The sequence below is a fragment of the Homalodisca vitripennis genome, unplaced genomic scaffold (assembly GCF_021130785.1).
Source record: "Homalodisca vitripennis isolate AUS2020 unplaced genomic scaffold, UT_GWSS_2.1 ScUCBcl_3294;HRSCAF=8742, whole genome shotgun sequence".
Lineage (NCBI taxonomy): Eukaryota > Metazoa > Arthropoda > Insecta > Hemiptera > Cicadellidae > Homalodisca > Homalodisca vitripennis.
This window is the reverse complement of record NW_025779416.1, coordinates 44,332-64,301: the sequence shown is the minus strand read 5'-3', so window position 1 is coordinate 64,301 and position 19,970 is coordinate 44,332. Positions and strand designations below refer to the sequence as shown.

Genomic DNA, 19,970 nt, shown 5'->3' with positions numbered 1-19,970 from the left:
GCCAATGACAGTGGGTAGAGTAAAAACATTATAGCAAACAGCCTAAAGATAAAGAGGAATTATCTGGTTTCAGTCACTCCTTGCATACAAAAAATCAGCTTGATGCATTCAAAAAGAATGTCACTGCTTGGTAAATACAATTCTATGTTTACATTTTTTTTTATGCAAACCTCTTTATGTGAAATTAAATTTATATACTATTATTATTTGGACCATACAAACTAGTAAATCTTGTTTTAATTTGGAACAGCAACATAAAGTAATTATAACTTTACTAGACTTATCTAAAATCCTGTTCAACATACACGTAAAAAATATTGCACCGGCTTAAAAATATTTTTCATGGCATTATCTATAGAGCTTCACTTGATGTAGCCTTAACCATGGAACTCGCAAAGTCGTTATTTATGATGCAATTTTTCGTGCCATGTAATGGCAGTCGTAACTTGTGACGCTAATTACATTATCTTTCAAACAAATTCACACAAATCGTAGTTATATCATTGTAACCTGAAGATTCTGAGCTTTCTTTCGATGTGCTAACTTTTATACATAAAACATAATCTTTATATTAATTTAAAGAAAAAAGATTCTGCTAAAATCTAAAGATGTCTGATGGGCAATACAATCTTGACAGCTGTTGCTGTTCGAGTCAGCTAGATTCTGTTCTGTTTAGTTTTACATTGTTTTCTTTCTTGTGTTTACAAGACAAGTAGAAATCTTCTTGATCAGCATAACAATCCCGATATTTTGGATTTTTAAATTGAAGATGTTTTTAGATTTATATACACTGCAAAAAAATAAACTGTTAAATTTATAAAATAAAAGTATTAAATTTGGAGCAACATACATCCATGAACGTAAAAATAAACCCAATTTTTTATTTCTTTCATAATATACTGTATTTTATTCTAATTAAAATTATATGTAATACTTTGTTTTGCGTTTTTTGCAGTTAATTTTTTGTTTAACTCTGCGAAAAGGATTATAAAGTTGTGCCGGTTAAGAACTAAAATGCATACCAGTTTTAGGATTAATAAGAGTGCCATTAGGAATCCTTATATTGAGGCAAGTGTCCTGATGCATCCATGAGTCAGTGACGATCAATGTGAGATAAAACCTAAACTAAACCCAAGCACCAGGTGCTGCAATTCATGGACTCCAATAGAAACATTATTTTGGGACAGCCGTAGTCCCTGAAGTATTATAAACGTTTGATGACCAAGGGCTCTTGTACGCACACTTACAGCCTTAATGGTGTACCTGATGTTTCAATCATCAATTGTGTAACTGGTGTGGAATAATCAGTTGTGTTAATTCTTTAAGTCTGCTAATCTTATAACATACCTATCCTCATATTGGAAAATAAGTCCAAGAAATAAAGAAAATTACTCCAAATATGATTTGCTTATGAAATAGTAAAGTTGACATTTAAATTATTGGCCTGTGACATATCACAATATATAGATATCACTATATAGATATCATATCACATATTGTATATAGATACATAATTATGATCACATATTTTTTATATTGTTTGTGTTATGAATATCTCTTCCACCAGTCATAACGAGAAGAGTAAAAGATTTTTTAAATTTGATTATTTTAAGCTGGTTTACTTAACCCTTCAACGCGTTATTTTTTTTTCATGGTCCATACTCCCTCCTGCGTTGATTTTTCTGGCGGTTTTTTAGAGATTTTGTGTTTTATAAATAATATAAGCAAATTACCCAAATTTATAATTATTTTATTATACTTCTATGTTGTTAGTGTTTAAAATTAGCCAAATTAAAACAAAATTAACCTACTTTAGGTTAATTTCCCTAAAAGCTAGCTAACCTACAAACCATCCCCAACTCATGTTTATAAAACACAACAAATTTGTTCCTGTCAAAACGGGATTTCCTTCTTCAAAACAATATAGTTAGCTTGTAAAACTAATAATAATAACTAAACAAAGGAACGTAAAACACACAAAAATATGTCAGTTGAACATAACCATCACACTAACAATGACTGTAAACAACAACAAACCGTAACCTGACAAACGATCGGCTGCACGGCAATGACGTCGTCTTGAATGCAGCTGATTTCTCAGATATTTTTTCTAAAGATCGATTTTTCGAGATATCGACTCAATTAATCGAAAGTTTTTGAATCTTCTCCTTTCGATTGGTATACATTTTTCATTGAAAACATTCGATAGTCGTCTGTTACAGCTACAAAAATAACCGACTACTCCATGACGTACTCAGTACGGCAAAACGCGATCTCAAGTAAAAGTGTCCATGACGTACCTAAGTACGGCAAAACGCGTTGAAGGGTTAATTTGCAAGCAAAAAAATGCAAAAAGGTTTAAAATCTGATGCTTATAAGTAATTTTTTATATCTTTTTAAACATTTCCAGTTATACCATTTTAGCATTGAAAACTGAGAACCATCTGCAGCCCGGGCGAAAAGTTTCTGGGGATGGTGGTTCTAAATCATATCCCGCTGTTTGTAAAAGTAGGCCTTATGGATATGTAACTGTTGTGAAGCTGGAATGTGTACGGTATATCCAAAAAAGGATGTGTACAAGACTCTGGAAGCTATAAACAAAATTAGCTAAAATTCTGCTCTTAGACGAATACCAACTGGAGGTATTGGAGGGCTTCCTGATAAAATTACTGAACACTACTATGGTAAAGCTATAAGAAATAATGTGGATAATTTGGAAAATATGAAAAGAGCAGTGTGGGTTATATATTTTCATAAACTATCTAGTGATGAGACCCCAACTCGCACCTTATGCCCTCTCCACCTAACACATGGTGTAGGTACAAAATTACTGAAACCGAGAATTCCCCTTATACTCACCAAATATGTATTATAATTAGAACTCATACAAGAAGAAAAACATGTGCTCATAATTAATTATCTGTGTACAAACAGCGTATCAACCTGTATTAAAATAATAAATCCACTACTTGTACATATCACATTTTTTCTGTGTTTTAGTAGTAGTTTAGTGTTCACTTTATTTTTCACACATATTATTATTATTATTATTAATTTATCACACACCCTTATTATTTGTCTGCTCCAAGTACCAGCTGATACCATGGTGTACAGAAACTACAATTTTTATATATTTTTATGTATTTAAATAATTGTATTATATAAAGTACAATATACAACACAATATAATTCGTATATTGTACTTTACATAATAAAATATTTAAATACATTAACATGTAAAAATTGTAGTTTCTGTGCATCATGTATCAGCTGGTAACTTGGAGCAGATAAATAATCAGTATTATGCCTCCCATGTGCGAGTGTGTGTATACAAGTGTATAGTAAGAGACGTGAAGGTGTGGCTATGCCTGTCCGGAAAAAAAAAGTACAAATATCAGAATTGCTGTAAAATTAACTAGAAAACAAGTGGCCGGTGGGGAGGAGCCCTGAAATCATAAAAGAAAACCAGTTCTTACTAGAATACATTTACAGTAATGTATCCTTGTATGTGGCAAACTAATGATATTTAGTCCAATAATTTTTAAAATGTTATAAGAGTTATGACAATTAAAAGGGTCTTGTGAGTTTCTCAGTTAAGGCTTATGACCCACTTATTATTAAGCAACAGTTGGGAAGACTTGTTAACACATTCACTGCGGGTGACGAGCATGCTCGTCATGCGAACCTGGCGCGCCTGGCGGTGGACGAGCGAACTCGTCATACAGCAGCTGCTTTCATATTGCCCCAGTGTGAGCTGAGCAGTTGCCTGGGAAGGCTGTAACACTCATAGCGAGGTGTGCCAGTTTCGGTGAGTCAGTTGGTGTGATTCGTCCCCGGTTCGCCATTTTCGTTTGTTGTGTATGCTTTGCGATATTGTGTGAGTGGATTATAGTGTCTGTTGACTGTGTAAGTGTATGTACTCATAATGGAGGAAGACGATAATGTTATTGACGATAATTTTTCATCTGATGAAGACAATGAGTCGAGTTCGAACAGTTCTAGCGACGGTGAAGGCGGCATCCCCCACCCCCAGTGGGCTGACACGGCCAGCGACATGGCTGGTTTACGTGACCTGCCGTTTACTGGTCAACCTGGCTTGCTCGTTCCCATTCCAGGTGACAATAAACCAAATTGACTGGTTCAATCTCCTTCTTGACACCGTGTTTTTAGAGAATATTATTAGACAAACCAACTTGTATGCCCTGGAACTATTTTTGTGGCCCCCACCACTACTCCCGCGTCTCGCATAACCAAATGGAAGGACTTTGTGTTGGCCGAACTAAGAACATTCTTAGGCCTTCTACTGTTGACTGGCAACGTCAGATTGAATCGGATTGAACGATTATTGGAAAAATCATCGGTTGTTGAACTTTCCTATGTTTCAAGGAGTACATGTCTCGAGATCGATTTCTTGGCATTTTGAGATGTCTGCAATTATTCAAGAGTTGATACCCCTGATCACCCTGAACTGCTAACAACCGGTCTTTTAAAATTCAAAATATTGTTGAATATTTCAACAATAAGATGCGACAGATCTATTATCCCGACCGTGAACTGACAATCGACGAAGAGATGGTACTGTGGCGTGGCAGACTGGTCTTCCGCCAGTACGTAAAGGGCAAGCGCCACAAATATGGGATCAAAATTTATTCCTGAATGAACCCGAGGGACTCATGCTGCGCTTCCATGTTTACACGGGGAGTCATGACTCTTGTAGTGGCAAAGGTCATACCGTCAAAGTCGTCATGAAGCTGATGAGGGACTTCCTGGGGAAAGGCCATTCCCTGTTCATGGATAATTTTTATAATAGTTTTGTCTTATCATCCAAACTTTTACGTCATTCAACCTACACTACCGGCACCCTACGCATCGACAGACTCCATACACCTCCAGCGGTGAAGGCAAAGGCATTGGGCAAAGGTTGAAACGATAGCAAACTAATGCCCAAAGTGTCATGATTGGAAAATGGAGGGATAAGCGGACGGTGACCTACATCTCCACACAATATGACAACGAGATGGTCCAAACCACCAACCGGAGAAACCAAAAACGAACGCTGCCAAAACCAATCATGTACTACAACTCTTTACATGAAGGGGACTGACCGCTTGGACCAAATGGTATCGTATTAACCCCTGTGAGCGCAAGACCCTGCGATGGCACAAGAAAATTTTTGTGCACTTTCTCCAGGTTGTTGTTGTAAATTCTTTTTTTATCTGTACAACATGTACAACTCAGATAGGCTGTCCCTGTATGACTTCCGAGTTCGTGTAACTTGAAGACCTGCTCCCTCCAAAGGAAGCCCCACTGCTCATCACACCGACTCGCAACAGCATGCATCGTCTCTCCAAATCAATGAAGCGCAAAGGAAACGGCAAGTCAGTTACCCGGAGGTGCCGCGTTTGCTACCAAGGAAGGCAAGCGTAAGGAAACAGTATACTATTGTGCAGTGTGCCCTGACGAACCAGCTCTGTGTGAACTCGGTTGCTTTGATAAGTATCACGAGGGGCAAATAAGTAGTTTTTAGACTTTGGCGGTGGGTGGGGATGTATATAGTTTTTTTCTAATTTTTACTCTGAGAGGGGGGAGTGTTAACTGTTTTTGATGTTGTATTATTTTTCAAACTAGTATGTAATATATACGTGTAATTGATGTGTACTATCTACGTGTCATTCATGTACTATATACGTGTAATTCGCGAGTGTTTGTGCCGAAACCTAGTGCGCAGCGAGCACATACAACACGGTGACCGGCACCCGGTGCGGATGACGAGCAAACTCGGCACGGACATGACGTCAACCGTTCCGGCCAACGAAGCTTCCGGGATACCTTGGACAACCCTTTCGGCTATCCTGACTCCATTTTGGGTAAGTAAAAAAAAAAAAATCCCGCATTTTCTGCCACCAGTAATTTTGTCATCCGCAGTGAATGTGTTAATGAAAAGACTCATGGATTTTCACAGATTTGTGATTGGATTGTGAAATTTTTAAAGCTGTTTCTTAGTAAGCACCAAAGAGGTGATAAATAACTGTGTTTACAATATTACCTAAATCTTTTTAATGGTTCTATAGGTTTCACTATTAATTTAAGCAACAAATATAAGGTTATACAGATATAGACTTCACGAAACATTGTTTCTCTAGACCATTGAAATTGTCAATAAAAAGTCAAATAAATGTACAGTAAAAATCACTGATGAAAGAAAAATATTCTTAGCTGTTCCTACTAACCTTTGGATAACACAGAGACCAATTCATTCACCCAGAGGTTACTCAGTGCTTGGAGGGTAACCAAAATTTCAGGACATGGAGACGTCAAACATTTGATGGATCCCTTTACAGTGGCTTGTAATTGAGAGAAGTCTATTCCTGACACAGGGCTATCCACCACCTTTACTTTTCTCTTCAGAGGTGCGAACCTACACACACATGAAACAGTTAAAAATGTTACATCAACTTATTAACGAGGGCTATCCAGAAAGTAACAGACATTTTGAAATCAAAAATTAACCAACTGAAATAGGAACATTTTATTATATATGTTTTAAATTTACACTCTTAGGCTATTTTTCAACATAATCCCTGTTCAAATTGAGACATTTATGTGGCACAAATTTTTTGATTCCAGCTTTGTAGAAATGTGCCACCTGATATCTTAACTAACTGATTAATGCCAAAGTGAAGTTCAGCGTCACTATCGAAGCGCTGCGTTGCGAACCAGATCTTCATCGCTGGAAAGAGGTGGTAGTCGCTTGGTGCCAGATCTGGGCTATAAGGCGGATGATCAAACAGTTCCCAATCAATATCTTACAAGACTTGATTGGCTGTTATGGGGACGTGCATTGTCATGGAAAAAAGAAAAGTTTTGAGCTCAATTTTTCCCTACGCTTGTTTTGTATCGCTCGCCATAGCTTCTGCAATGTTTCACAACTTTAGTAATGAAATACGTATATTTATCGTCGTACTACAAGCGAGTCTAGACAGCTGATCGTAGGCGCCGCGGCTGATCGTCGGTACTGTCAGTTTGCTTTGTAGTGTTTCACATTGTGTGTTGTTGTGAGTCTTAGTGATGTCTTACTAAGTTTTCTACAAATCTTGCCGACAAATACTGAAGCAAATGTTATTATAATGTATTATAAATGTGAATTTAACTGTTTGTAAATAATCAGAACTTTAGTTTCTTACTGAATGAAGTAAAGGCAAATCCAACCAATGTGAGGTTATCCGTGTGTTTTGTTTTGTATTTACACTCGATTTGTTCTTTCTCATCGACTTTCCATTGATTTTCTTTTATATTGTTTACTTATTATTTTCGAGTTTAAATAATATGGGTGATGAAATCAAAAGTGATGCAATTCGCGAACTGCACTGCGAGTCGGAAAGTGACGATGATTTTGATACACACCTGGGACCAAATATTGATTTTATGAACGATCTAAACGAAAATTTGCGAGATCCTGTATTTGATTCAGACCATTGTGCTTTAAAAATTACCACTCTAAGGCGAATTACCTGAACTAACAAGCTATGTAGCAAAAACTTTTTTTGTATTTTTTACATAACATTCAATATTATGTAATAATTTTATTTTGAAAATAAACTTTATATTTGTATACATTAAAAAAAAGTATGTATCTCTATCTTTAAAAAGATATATAGTATGAGTTTATAACATAATTACTGTAATAACACAGCATTTTTTAAAAGCATCATAAAACCCCCAGGGAGCCACGCCGAAAACATGTACGAGGGCTGTTCAGAAAGTAACCTCCGGTTGGTCACAGTGCGGGTAGTGGAGGGGAGTAGCGCGCCATCTGTGCATTCACGCACTAAGCAGGTCAGTCGGCATCAAGCTGTAGTCGAGTGAACATCGTACCTGCGCTAGTTTAGTTTTTGTGGCAGTTTGAAATGTGTGTGCTGCAATAGAAAATACCGCCAAATGTGAAGTGCGTGCTGTTATACGGTTTTTTACAGCCAAAGGATACTCTGCAGCAGCTATTCATCGTGAGCTTTGTGCCGTGTACGGACCACAAGTTATGAGTGAAGGAGTTGTCCGTGAATGGGTACGTTTATTTAAAAGTGGACGAGAAAACGTTCATGATGAAGAGAGGAGTGGTAGACCATCCTTGGTGGACTGACGAACTCGTTCAGACAGTTGATGCAAAAGTTCGTGAAAATCGACGTTTCACAATGGCGGAGTTGTCTACTGATTTTCCACAGATTTCTAAGACTCTTTTGTACGAGATAGTGACAGCAAGATTGGGTTACCGTAAGTTATGTGCACGATGGGTGCCCAAAATTCTTACCGACCACCACAAAACTCAAAGAATGGCCTCTGCATTAGACTTTCTGTCACGTTATGCGGACGAAGGAGAACCATTGTTAAACAGAATCGTGACGGTGACGAAACCTGGATTAAGTACGTAAACCCTGAGACAAAAGAACAATCAAAGATGTGGGCACATTCAGATTCGCGTACCAAACCAAAAAAAGCCCGGCAAGATTTTTCTGCCAGAAAACTGATGGCAACGGTGTTTTGGGATGCCAAAGGGGTGTTGTTGGTTGAATTCATGGAACGTGGGAACGACCATTAATCAAGACGTGTACTGTGAAACACTAAAAACATTACGACGGGCTATACAGAACAAACGCCGTGGTATGCTGACTTCCGGTATCGTTTTTTTGCACGATAACGCCCGTCCTCACTCTGCTTGCAGAACAACAGCCCTTCTTAATTCCTTCAAGTGGGACGTTTTCAACCATCCACCTTACAGCCCAGATCTGGCGCCAAGCGACTATCACCTCTTCATGCATATGAAGAAATGGCTCGGGTCCCAGCGGTTTGATGACGACGAAGAGCTCAAAGATGCGGTCACAGGCTGGCTCAAGGCACAGGCGGGTGATTTTTATGCAGAAGGAATTTCAAAGCTTGTGAAGAGATACGATAAGTGCCTCAATCGTGATGATGGAGACTATGTCGAAAAATAGTGCAAAGATGTAGTTGTAAGATGTATATATTAAAATATTTTTACTTAACTTGGTGTATTTTTTTCAATCGACCGGAGGTTACTTTCTGAACAGCCCTCGTATTAAGGGCCCAGGGTACAAAGTGTTAAATCTTCAGTCACTAGGCTAGGCTGATCGTTACAACATCGTCATGAACATTGGTGCAGCCATTTTTAAAGTCAATACACTGCTGCCTTATTCTGCTTTCACTCATTATTCCATTTCCATATACTTCACACAGTTGGAGATAGATTTAAATTGGTTTATGGTTTTTTGCCAACAAAAACCTTATCACTGAATGCACTTCACAAGTGGTGAGATTTTCAATTGCTGCACACATTTGAATTAATCACAGCGAAAAACGTAAAAGAGATACAGACCACATACAACTACAGCACAATGCCACTGAACACCAGAGTGTTTTGACACCAAGATGCCCCACCCACTGCCGCACCATTCTAAAAGTCTGTTACTTTCTGGATAGTCCTTGTATAATGTATGTAATGTAATGAATATAATGAAAAGAACTTGGCAGAAAACATCTTGGATCAACAAATGTATTTGTTACCATTCTACCTAATAATTGTAAATATTCACTTTAATTTAATACTACTATTGATATGATACTAATAGCTCATCTGGCCTGGTTACTCACACTATACCCTCCCCACCTCTTGACATTACAAATAACATGAATGAAGATGTGCTACTAACTTCACTTAACCTATGGAATCTTGAAAAGAAATGTCCCATTAATAATTGATTCACTGTTGTAAAAAGAGATTGCCATTTTATATACATACATGAAAGAATTTAGAATGGTGTGTTAGTGTAAGTATTAAACAGATCTCAGAACAAAACATGTCTATGGAAAATCACTGTTAAAAAATGGAGCATACTCGTACTTTTATTAATACATTTAAATTACAAATCTTTTTCAATAATCAATAATTTCAGTATATGATTTATTGAGAATAAAAATAATATTATTAACTTTCAGAACTATTTTGAAAACATATCCTGACAAAATCACGAAGAACACTATTACTCACTGAAGCCCATCCTCATGCTCGGCGTCAGTGACATGCAGACTGATAGTGTACTCTCCAGGGCGTACAAATACACAAAACCCTCCAGTTGCATCAGAGATGGTGCCGTAATAGTCCTCACTGGTTGAGTGGATCAGATCCACCTGGCGACTGGCAGGGGAGAAGCCAGGCTGTGACACTGTCACCCGACCACACACACGATATGTCGTGGGTACCAGGTCTCCAATATGAGGTGTGTTTGGCGTCACTTTCACATTTTGCTCCTTAAACTCGACATCCTCTGTAAACAGTTTTGGGTATCAATTTTAAAACTGACTTTTCAACTATTCAGAGCATTCTATTCTGAAGAATTCTAGACTTACTGGGTATCTTATTGTAAAGAGGAAAAATGTCTTCTGAGGAATCCTATGCGAATTTTCAAGGCAGATCATTCATCTTCATGCTTTGAAGAACCTTTATTGCATCCTCAAATGTTCTTTACTTGGAACTCTTTTGTTAAAGATGAAACAAGGATTGAGATAAGAGCTTATAACTCTGTATAGCTTCAAAAACTACCCATTATTATTATAATAACATATTTTCCTGTATCTAATTTTGTTCATATTAATAACTATAAATTAACCAGAATTCTGATAGTTTTTTCTCAATCCTTTTCAATGCTTCTCTTGTAAAAAATGGCCTATTGTCAAGTATGTCATTGTAGTACTCTTGAGGTGGCCTCAAGAGTATATTGTGCATCTCCAGGAATATGAAAGGAATCCCTGACAGTTTACAGTTTGAGCAGTCTTACGTAATGCTAAAATAACTTATCAAATCTATCAATAAAGGATAGTAAGGAATCCCTACCTAAAATCTCCAAGATGACAAAAGTTTCTTCCAACGATTTTTCTTGCTAACGCATAGTTTACAGGATGGATTATATATAAAGATACCCACTATGTGTAGGTCTATTCTCAGATATCAAGTCCTGTGATAAGGTCCACATTTGTGAAGATATACATCAGCTTGGGGAGGGATAAGATGCCACCCTATGGGAAGGTGAATGAATATCACATTTAATAATCCTTAAGCCTGACAACATTTTCCATCTTCTTGTGTGTTCAGTGTGTATCCAGTTTGAAACACCTTCACACATATTCCACAAAACCGCTTAGATTATGTCATGTTTGACTGATCATCTCTCATTTCCAAATACTGAAAATCAACACATTCCTGTTGAAAGTGGTAATAAAGGATAATAATACTAGACAAGTTCTGATTTGAACACACAGGAGTACAAAATCTTCAAAACACATTGGCTATTAGTGGGAATTTGTATCATCTGACCCTTATGCCACAGATGAAGACTAGTAAACTCTGTTCGAAACTTGGAAAACTGTAGAGTACAGACCACCAGCTCTGAATGTTAGTCATTCATGAATGTTTGTGTTTTCCATTCATTTTTTTTAGCTCACAGATTCTCAAACTGGCAAATAAAAAATAAATCAATAAGATGAAATATCAAGTGTCTAAAACAGACCTGAGACCAAACATCCATCTCTTGAGAAAAATTATACCTTTTTTATAAAATGTTGAATGCTGGTTAAGTCACATATCACAGCTCTATGCTATTTTCATGTTTCATAAATTTACCAAAATCGTTATAAAAAAATAGTGATTTTTAAGATCAAATCAAATCAAATCAATCTCTTTATTGCATTTTGACAATGGACATTGTATTGCAAAAGTCAGAAGTAAGTAAGATAAACCACAAACTTAGACGTTCAAAACACATTCATACTTACAATTCATGCATTCACTCAAACACATTCAAACTGACTTCAGATCCAAGTTAAATTTAGATTTAGACATCCCAGCAGCTGACCATGAATTCATCGACAGAATAAAACGCTTTGGACACCAAAAGGCGTTTAAGACGAGTTTTGAATTGATGTTGATTGGCGGAAAGTTCAACATGGCACTAATGTTGTGTACAGGCTCCACATACTCAATAATATCTGGGTCAGTCTTTAAGGATCTACAGAAAGGTAAAGGGTTTTACGTCAACTCACTTAACACCAGAACTCAAGCCATGACAGCGAATGGTACTTACATGAATTTCAAAAAACAGATTAAATTGCATTTTAAAATTTTACACCTTTCCTGGACTTTTCCTTTCTTTGTATCAGATAGCCTACCCAGTGGCGTAACTAGTTTGATTGCGCCCCAATGCAAGTCTTCCTGGATACTGCTTCGCTACATACGGCATTGTACAAATCTCTATCCAATTAGAGAAAGATATATGATATACTAGGTTATTTAGGTTAATCATCCTGTCAAAAATGACGGTATTTCTAATTTTTTAATGTTTTATAATCAATGGATTATTAAAAACTTATGATGTTATGACTTTTTACTGTTTGTATTTCTTGGTCATATTAGTTTCAAACTTAGTAAAATTTAAATCAATCATTCAATCACCTGGTAATTGGTAAACGTAAACACTAATGTTAAATTTGGCAAAAACACCTGGTAAATGTTAACACCAATGATGAATCTTTTGTTTACATTTACATGTTTTGATTGTCAAAGATTATGTACAAACATTTCAATTAGGGCTAACTACAAGACTAGGATCACATTACATACTTTCAATTAATTATTGTACTTTTTAGGACGATAAAATAAGACTACTTCTTTTTACTTTTTACATTTATTTTACATTTATTTCAGTGACATATAAATGATATAAGAAATTTTATGCTAAACATGAAACATAGACATTTTAATTGAGGGTTTTAATTCCTACTCCCACTCCCTGACAAAGCCCCTACGGCTCTTTGTTTCTAGGAACCGTCTAGCTAACCCTTTTTACATCTAAAGACCGAGCTCTCTCATGTTCAATACTAATTACACTAAGGTCACACAGTCTAGTATTGGACATAGAATTTCTTAAGTAGTTCTTAATTATTTTTAGTTTGGAAAAAGACCTTTCATTACTTGCCACAGTCACGGGTAATGTAAGAAACATTATGAATGCAGTACATACATTGGGACACTTGATGAAATAAACTTATTTTCAATTCAATAGATAATCAGCCAGCTGGCTGATTTTTGCTTATTTTATTACTTCTGATGTCGTCTTTGACTATATTTCTAAAGCAAATGACTTCGTTAACTAAAGCATGAGTCACATCAGATTCATATTTTTTACAAAAGTGAGGCTGACTGTACGAGTTGTTCGTCAGAAATCCGTAACAAATTATCTGGGTTTAAAAAACTGAACGTGTCAGTTATACATAACATAGATTTAAACCTTTCGTTTAACTGTGAAATTAAAATATCAACAGCTCTCAACAAATACCCTAACTTTAAAAGCAATGCACAGGATCACTAAACTCATAGTCACTAGAAAGTTCGTCAAAAAAGTCTTTACTTTTCTTTTACGTTTGGAGGTCATTGACGAATCAATATTCCACTTAGCAGCTAACCTCCTGGCTTGATCTAGGACATCGTCGAATTCTCCTCGCAGTTGGCTCACAGTATTTAAACACTTCTGAAGGAGATTCTTTGCATCGTCTAGATTAACGTCGGACCTCTGTAGGGTTTTCGACGTGATCTGGATTCTTTCTAAAATTCGACTTTGAAACACTAACATCAAAACAAACTCAAAAGAAGACATTTCCTTTATAAGACCAGTTGCTTCTGCGACTTCATTGTTCTTGCTTGAAGTCAAAATTATTTTTCGATAGACACTTCAGCACAGCGACAAAATTTACATTGATTGATAGTAAAAGCGTCGTACCTTGACGACCACCTAGTAGGACAGAGTTTTTTTCAAGGTTAACTTGATAACACAGGAGTCGGTCAACTCTTTTAAACATTGCCATCTTGGTAGGCTTTGGCCGAAAAATACATAAATACTACTGTTTATTGTATCATAGAATTATGAAATCTCTGAAATCGATTTCACACTGTCGTTTAAAACTAAATTTAAATTGTGACTAGCACAATGGACATACTCAGCGTAAGGAGACTTTGATTTTATTCTGGTCTGCAGTCCTGTGTAAAATTCCATTCATGACAGAAGCGCCATCATATCCTTGACCTCGGCACTTATCAAAAGATATTTTCTTTTCTTCTATAAATTTTAACTACAAGATCCTCTAGTCCTTCGGCTGACTGGTCTAGTACTTGCACAAAGCCTAAAAGGATTCCATTATATCTCAAGCTGATTTAGGTCTGGTTTGTATAAAACATATCTTAAGATTATTGATAACTGATCAATTTTCGAAATGTCTTGTGTTAGTATCTAAAATAAGAGAAAAAAATGGAGACTGTTGAACATCAGTCAATATTTTCACTCAAAATCTGATGAGATGTCAAATGAATAAGCTCGTTTTAAATTGAAGGGCTTAAGTATTTTACCCTACTATCTTCGTTTTCAAGGTGATTCTTTAAAATAGGGTCGTATCTAGAAAGGAGATCAATAATATTCAGAAAATTTCCTGACTCACTCTCTTAACATTTTTTATGCTCTCAGATCGATGACCTCTAAGAGCTAGATTACAGGTTGACATTGTTATGATAACATCCAAAATTCTCTTTATTACTTCAACCAGTTTATCTTCTTTGTCATAGAAAAGAGTTTTGATATCTCTATTATTTTTTCTTATTCCATATGCGATACATGCATTAATATGGCACTTACTCAATTCGTGGTCTTTAATTTTTGTTGACAGATTTCTCCAATCATTAATTTTCCCAGTAGACCATGCATTGTTAAAGTTTTTTATCAAGTCTGTTAGCAAAACAGCCAACATGGTTCACAATACACGCTATTTAAAGACGGAGAGTAACAAAGCCAAAAGCGCTCAATTTTTTGACCAGTTTTCGTTTTGGAAAAATAATAATCTTTCGAAAAGGATCTATTTGTTTTAATGTCTTTAGGGAATGGCCCTTGAGGTCTACACGGTTCGGAGTTCAAAATCCGAGATTTCAATTCATCATTGTTAATATCTTCTGAGAAAAGAGCTATGTCTGTACTCTCTACTCCACCATCATTGCAGATTATACCAAAGACATCAGTATTTTCTTGTTACTGAAATACTTCCGCCAGTTGCTGATGTAGAAGGAGCAGTATATGTAATATTTAAATCAGCAGACTTACTCACATTTTGGTGGACTTCTGAAGTTTGGTTATCGGCAAGAACATTCAATTCGACGATATCTTCTGACGTGGATATTTTACCCCCAAGCCCACATTCATTCTCACCAACACCATCGTCACCTGATTGACTTTGAGAGGTATCAGCAAAAATCATCTCGTTTTTTAAAAAACGTGTCAATCTTTGGTAGTTTCTTTACTTTTTCTTCTTCTTGTTTTTTCCTTTTTCGGAACTCGGCACCACTAGGTCTTTTGTTTCCGTCCATTTCGTTCAATCACAAACAATCATAACGAAATCCATTAAAAACGCACACAAATTTATACGGTATAAAACGGTCCACTGATTTAAATTGTATAACAAATACACAGACAAAATAGTTTTGTAATTAAACTCACACTACTGAACCGCACAATCGTACTAACACAGGACCGACTGACAGGACAGGGTGACTAGTCTGTGAGTGCGCAGCGGCCCACCCCTCCCCCGCCGAGACTTGGAACTCGCCCAGGCACCCGGCACACGAGAGAGGGGGAGGGGCGGCGGCCTACTACATGCCGCATGACCTTGAGATGCGCAGCAGTTACGGAGTAAAACTGAGTTGTGGGGACAGCGCGCGGCTCAGTAGTGTCCCAACATTCAAACTGAACGTATCAGTCCGGCCATAGTAACATCGCAGATAACCTAGACTTGAGTGGACTAGTTATCATATTTCATTTCAAATATACTCATCATGAGAATATTTTTAAATAGTGTATTAATAGTTCATACTATTGTACTGTTAGAATAACGAATACAAACTCGGTGGTCAAATGTTTTGTTACCCACAAAATTTAGCTTCAATTAAAAAAAAAACACTTTTGCGCCCTTCTAGGGCCTGCGCCCCCTGAAGGCCTGCGCCCCAATGCACCGCATTGGTTGCATTGGCGTTAGTTACGCCACCGAGCCTACCGGTGGCAGTTGTTTTGGGTTTGGACTTTGTAGATCACAGTAAAATGGTGATCAATGCGGCTCAGCGTAAAATAACTTTTTCCTTTGACACAACCTTAATTATTAATCAATTCCAGGATCAGTCAGCTCAACCCAACATAGAATCAACTCATACAGCACCAACATTAGGAGAAAACTTGAACACAAAACAAAAACACATTTTAAAAAACCTATTGCAGCAGTACCCGGATACCATAACACCATGCCTTGGCAAAACCAACTTAATATCTTATACCATCCGTATAACAACTAATAAGATTGTCCGCTCAAAACCTTTTCATTATGCTCCTCCCAAACTGAAAGAGCTAAACAGCCATATTAAAGACCTGTTGAGTAAGGGTATTATTCGTCCTAGTGACTCTCCATATTCAAGTTCGGCGTTTTTAGTCCCGAAAAAGAATGGTAAAAGTCGCATGGTGGTAGACTACCGTCTCATAAATAAGATGGTTGAGCTGGAGAACACTCCCATGCCAACGGTGGAGTCAGCATTCCAGTATTTAGGGAAGGCTTCTCATTTTTCCCACCTGGACCTTGTAAGCGCTTATAATCAAATTCCTCTTGATGAGAATTCCAAAAAATATACGGCTTTTGTCACAAGCACAGGTTGTTACGAGTATAACTATCTGCCCTTCGGCTTAGCTTCCGGTGGCATGGTTTTGGCAAATCTACTTGACAAAGTCTTTGGAGATATAAAATTCAAATTCCTTTTTGTTTATTTCGATGACCTAGTTGTCTTCAGTAACAGTTTCAACGAGCATGTACAGCATCTTAAAATAGTTTTAGACAGGCTTAGAGATGCTGGTCTGACGGTTAGTCCTGAAAAAATGGTTGTGGCATCTCCTAGAATCGAATTCCTGGGTCACATATTTCATAATGGTAAAATCAGTCTAAATCCTGACAGAAGTAAACCTATCGACTCCTACCCAACACCTAAGAATTTAAAACAACTTTCTAGGTTTCTGGGAATGTGCTCATATTACTCGAGATTCATTAAAGGCTTTTCTCAGATTTCGGAACCTTTAAATTCTTTAAAAAGAAAGGGCGTTCCATACATATGGGGACCTTCTCAGGAGGAGGCATTCAAAACCCTTAAAGCAATTTTAGTATCTTCACCTGTTTTGAGGCTACCCGACTTTGAAAAACCCTTCACGTTGCAGACCGATGCCTCTGGCACGGCTGTGGGTGCGGTCTTGTCCCAGGAAACTTTGGATGGCAGCCTAGCACCTGTTGCTTACGCCAGTCGTGCCCTGAACCTCCATGAAAAGAACTACTCAACCTTTGAACTGGAGGCTCTCGCTGTTGTGTTTGCTTTGGAAAAGTTCAGAACTTACTTAGAGCATAGAGAATTTTCTCTTTTTGTGGATAATAGTGCTCTTTCCTGGTTGCTGAACCACCCCAGGCAAATTGGAAAAATAGCACGATGGATTGCCTTAATAAACACATTTAAATTTCAAGTCAGTCACATTAAGGGCAAAGAGAACGTTGTTGCAGACTGCCTCTCTCGTTTGTACGAGGAAGACTCCACAACTCCCCAACAAGATGACACAAGTTCAACACCTTCAACAAACAAACCCAAAAATCCTACCTCAAAATGTTTAGTTCTTTTCTCTCTACCAGAAGCCTTCCAAGACATAAGAGAACATCAAGCCCTAGACCCAGAATTAAAAAATATAATTAAGTCAATTAAGTCTGGACAACACCCTCCAAACTATGAAATAATTGATAATGTCTTAGTCTATAAAACCCCTTCCCAGAGCAGACCGCGTGTTGTTGTTCCCAAAAAACTACACCACATGCTATTTGCCATGTATCACACGTCCCCAGTTGGAGCACATTTGGGAATCTCCAAAACACTAAATCGGTTAAAAAGAATATTTTACAGTTCTGATCTTACTACAACAATAACTAACATGGTTAAATCATGCTTGCAGTGCCAGCGCTGTAAGCAAGCCCCAAACACAAATTATGGTTATCTATCGTCTGATCTAGCTCAAAGACCTTTTGAAAAGATCATGATTGACTATGTTGGTCTTCTCACTAGAACAAAACGTGGTCACCAGTGGCTACTAACCATTGTAGACGCGTTTAGCAAATTTTCTGTCATGATCCCAACTAAGAATTCAACAGCTTTAACTACAGTAAATGCCCTTAAACGAGGCCTATTTTCCTACTTTGGGTTTCCCCAGTCTATTGTCTCCGATTCTGGCAGTTGTTTCAAATCTCATCAGTTCAAAAACATGTGCGATGAGCTTGGGATTAAACACATTAGGACTTCTCCTTATTACCCGAAAAGTTCGCACGCTGAACGTGTGAACAAAAACATCGGAGTTGCCTTGCGAATTTTCCACCACAAAGACAATACTCAGTGGGATGAAAACCTACATTATTTTCAAACTGCCTTTAATTCTTCTAAGCACGAGAGCACTGGCACATCACCCTCTGAAATATTTTTGGGATACACTATTCGCACTCCTTTGGAAAATAAATGGAATCTTGACCAACTTCTAGAACCTAATTCTGAACCAAGAAACATGGAACAGAGATGGAGTAAAGCTCTAGACAATCTGATCCGTGCTAAGGATAAAGTATCCAAACAGTATAATAAAGGTCGAGCACAGGTTCCCTTTAGAGTGGGTGATACAGTTATGTATCGACTATTTAACCTGAGTAATGCACCCAAACACATCTCAGCCAAGTTGCAGCCTATGTGGTCTAAACCTTTGGAAATTGAGACCTTTACTTCCCCTGTAACAGTTGCCTTGCGTGACCCAAAAACCAAGAAATTTGTGAGGTCAGCACATGTATCCCATATTAAAAAGTGCATTCTCCCAACTCCACGACAATGATCTGCCACTAGATATTTCCTCTATTCCGAAAAAGCCATTGTGATATTAGGTTTTATTTGAGTTTATTTTCATTCTTCTTTCATTTTACACCTTACAAATAACATTTCCTTTTCTTTTTCTACTCTTCTTTGGGACCCTGCATTGGTGGCTCTGCCTGACGCTGAGGTGGATTTGGCTAAGGAGTTCACCTGCATGTGCTCTCCTCTTGCTACCTGGTGTTGGGTTTGGCAATTCTGATGTTTGGTCCAAACTGTCTACTATACACTTACACGGGGATGGGTGGTTATGAGATCTGCCGTTTAGATTTTGTTTGTTTGAAGTATTTACAGCTTCCATGATTTAGCATTTATTTATATATTTTTTCTGTAATCAATATTGGGAGCAGCGACAGTCTCATTGCCTCCTATGTGCAACCCCAAACACACTTCATTAACACATCTTTAACTATCTCTATCCTATTAATTAATTATTTTTTTTTGTTAAGTTATAACTTACGGCATTTAGGGATAGAGAATAATTTGTATCGATAAATGCTTTAGAACCGACATTATTGAGCATTTCCCTTATAGTCGACTGTTCAACAAAGTATTCTCCTATATACAACTAGGCTAAAGCTATAGCGAAGCACTCACGCCAGTTAGTCAATCGTTATTTATTGCTATAAAATGTTTATCTCTGTGTAATTTAGTGTTCGTGTATGGTTTTTCGTGATAGATATTACTTTGTATTTTCGAGCATGCGTGTTACGACCTTATAATGGTCAGTTATATGTATATTTATTTGTATGTGTTAGTTATATAGAGTGGTTATCCTATCCACAAATTAATGGTTATTTACCAATCATATCCTGGCCTACTAACTCTGAGCCAACGGGTTTTTTTTTTCTCTTGAGTTATTGTTTGTTGGCCCATCCCTTCTCGATCTGAACACTCCATT

General features: G+C 37.2%; 1 protein-coding gene across 1 annotated transcript in view; it reads right to left on the bottom strand.

Annotated features, from left to right (window-relative positions):
• Positions 1-5,076: 5,076 nt before the first annotated feature.
• The window catches only part of LOC124372460 (nodal modulator 1-like), a 53,163-nt gene continuing 38,269 nt past the window's right edge, over positions 5,077-19,970 (bottom strand). The window contains 3 exon segments of the mRNA XM_046830861.1: positions 5,077-5,216; positions 6,231-6,418; positions 10,058-10,334. Coding sequence (XP_046686817.1) covers positions 5,077-5,216; positions 6,231-6,418; positions 10,058-10,334 — 605 coding nt within the window.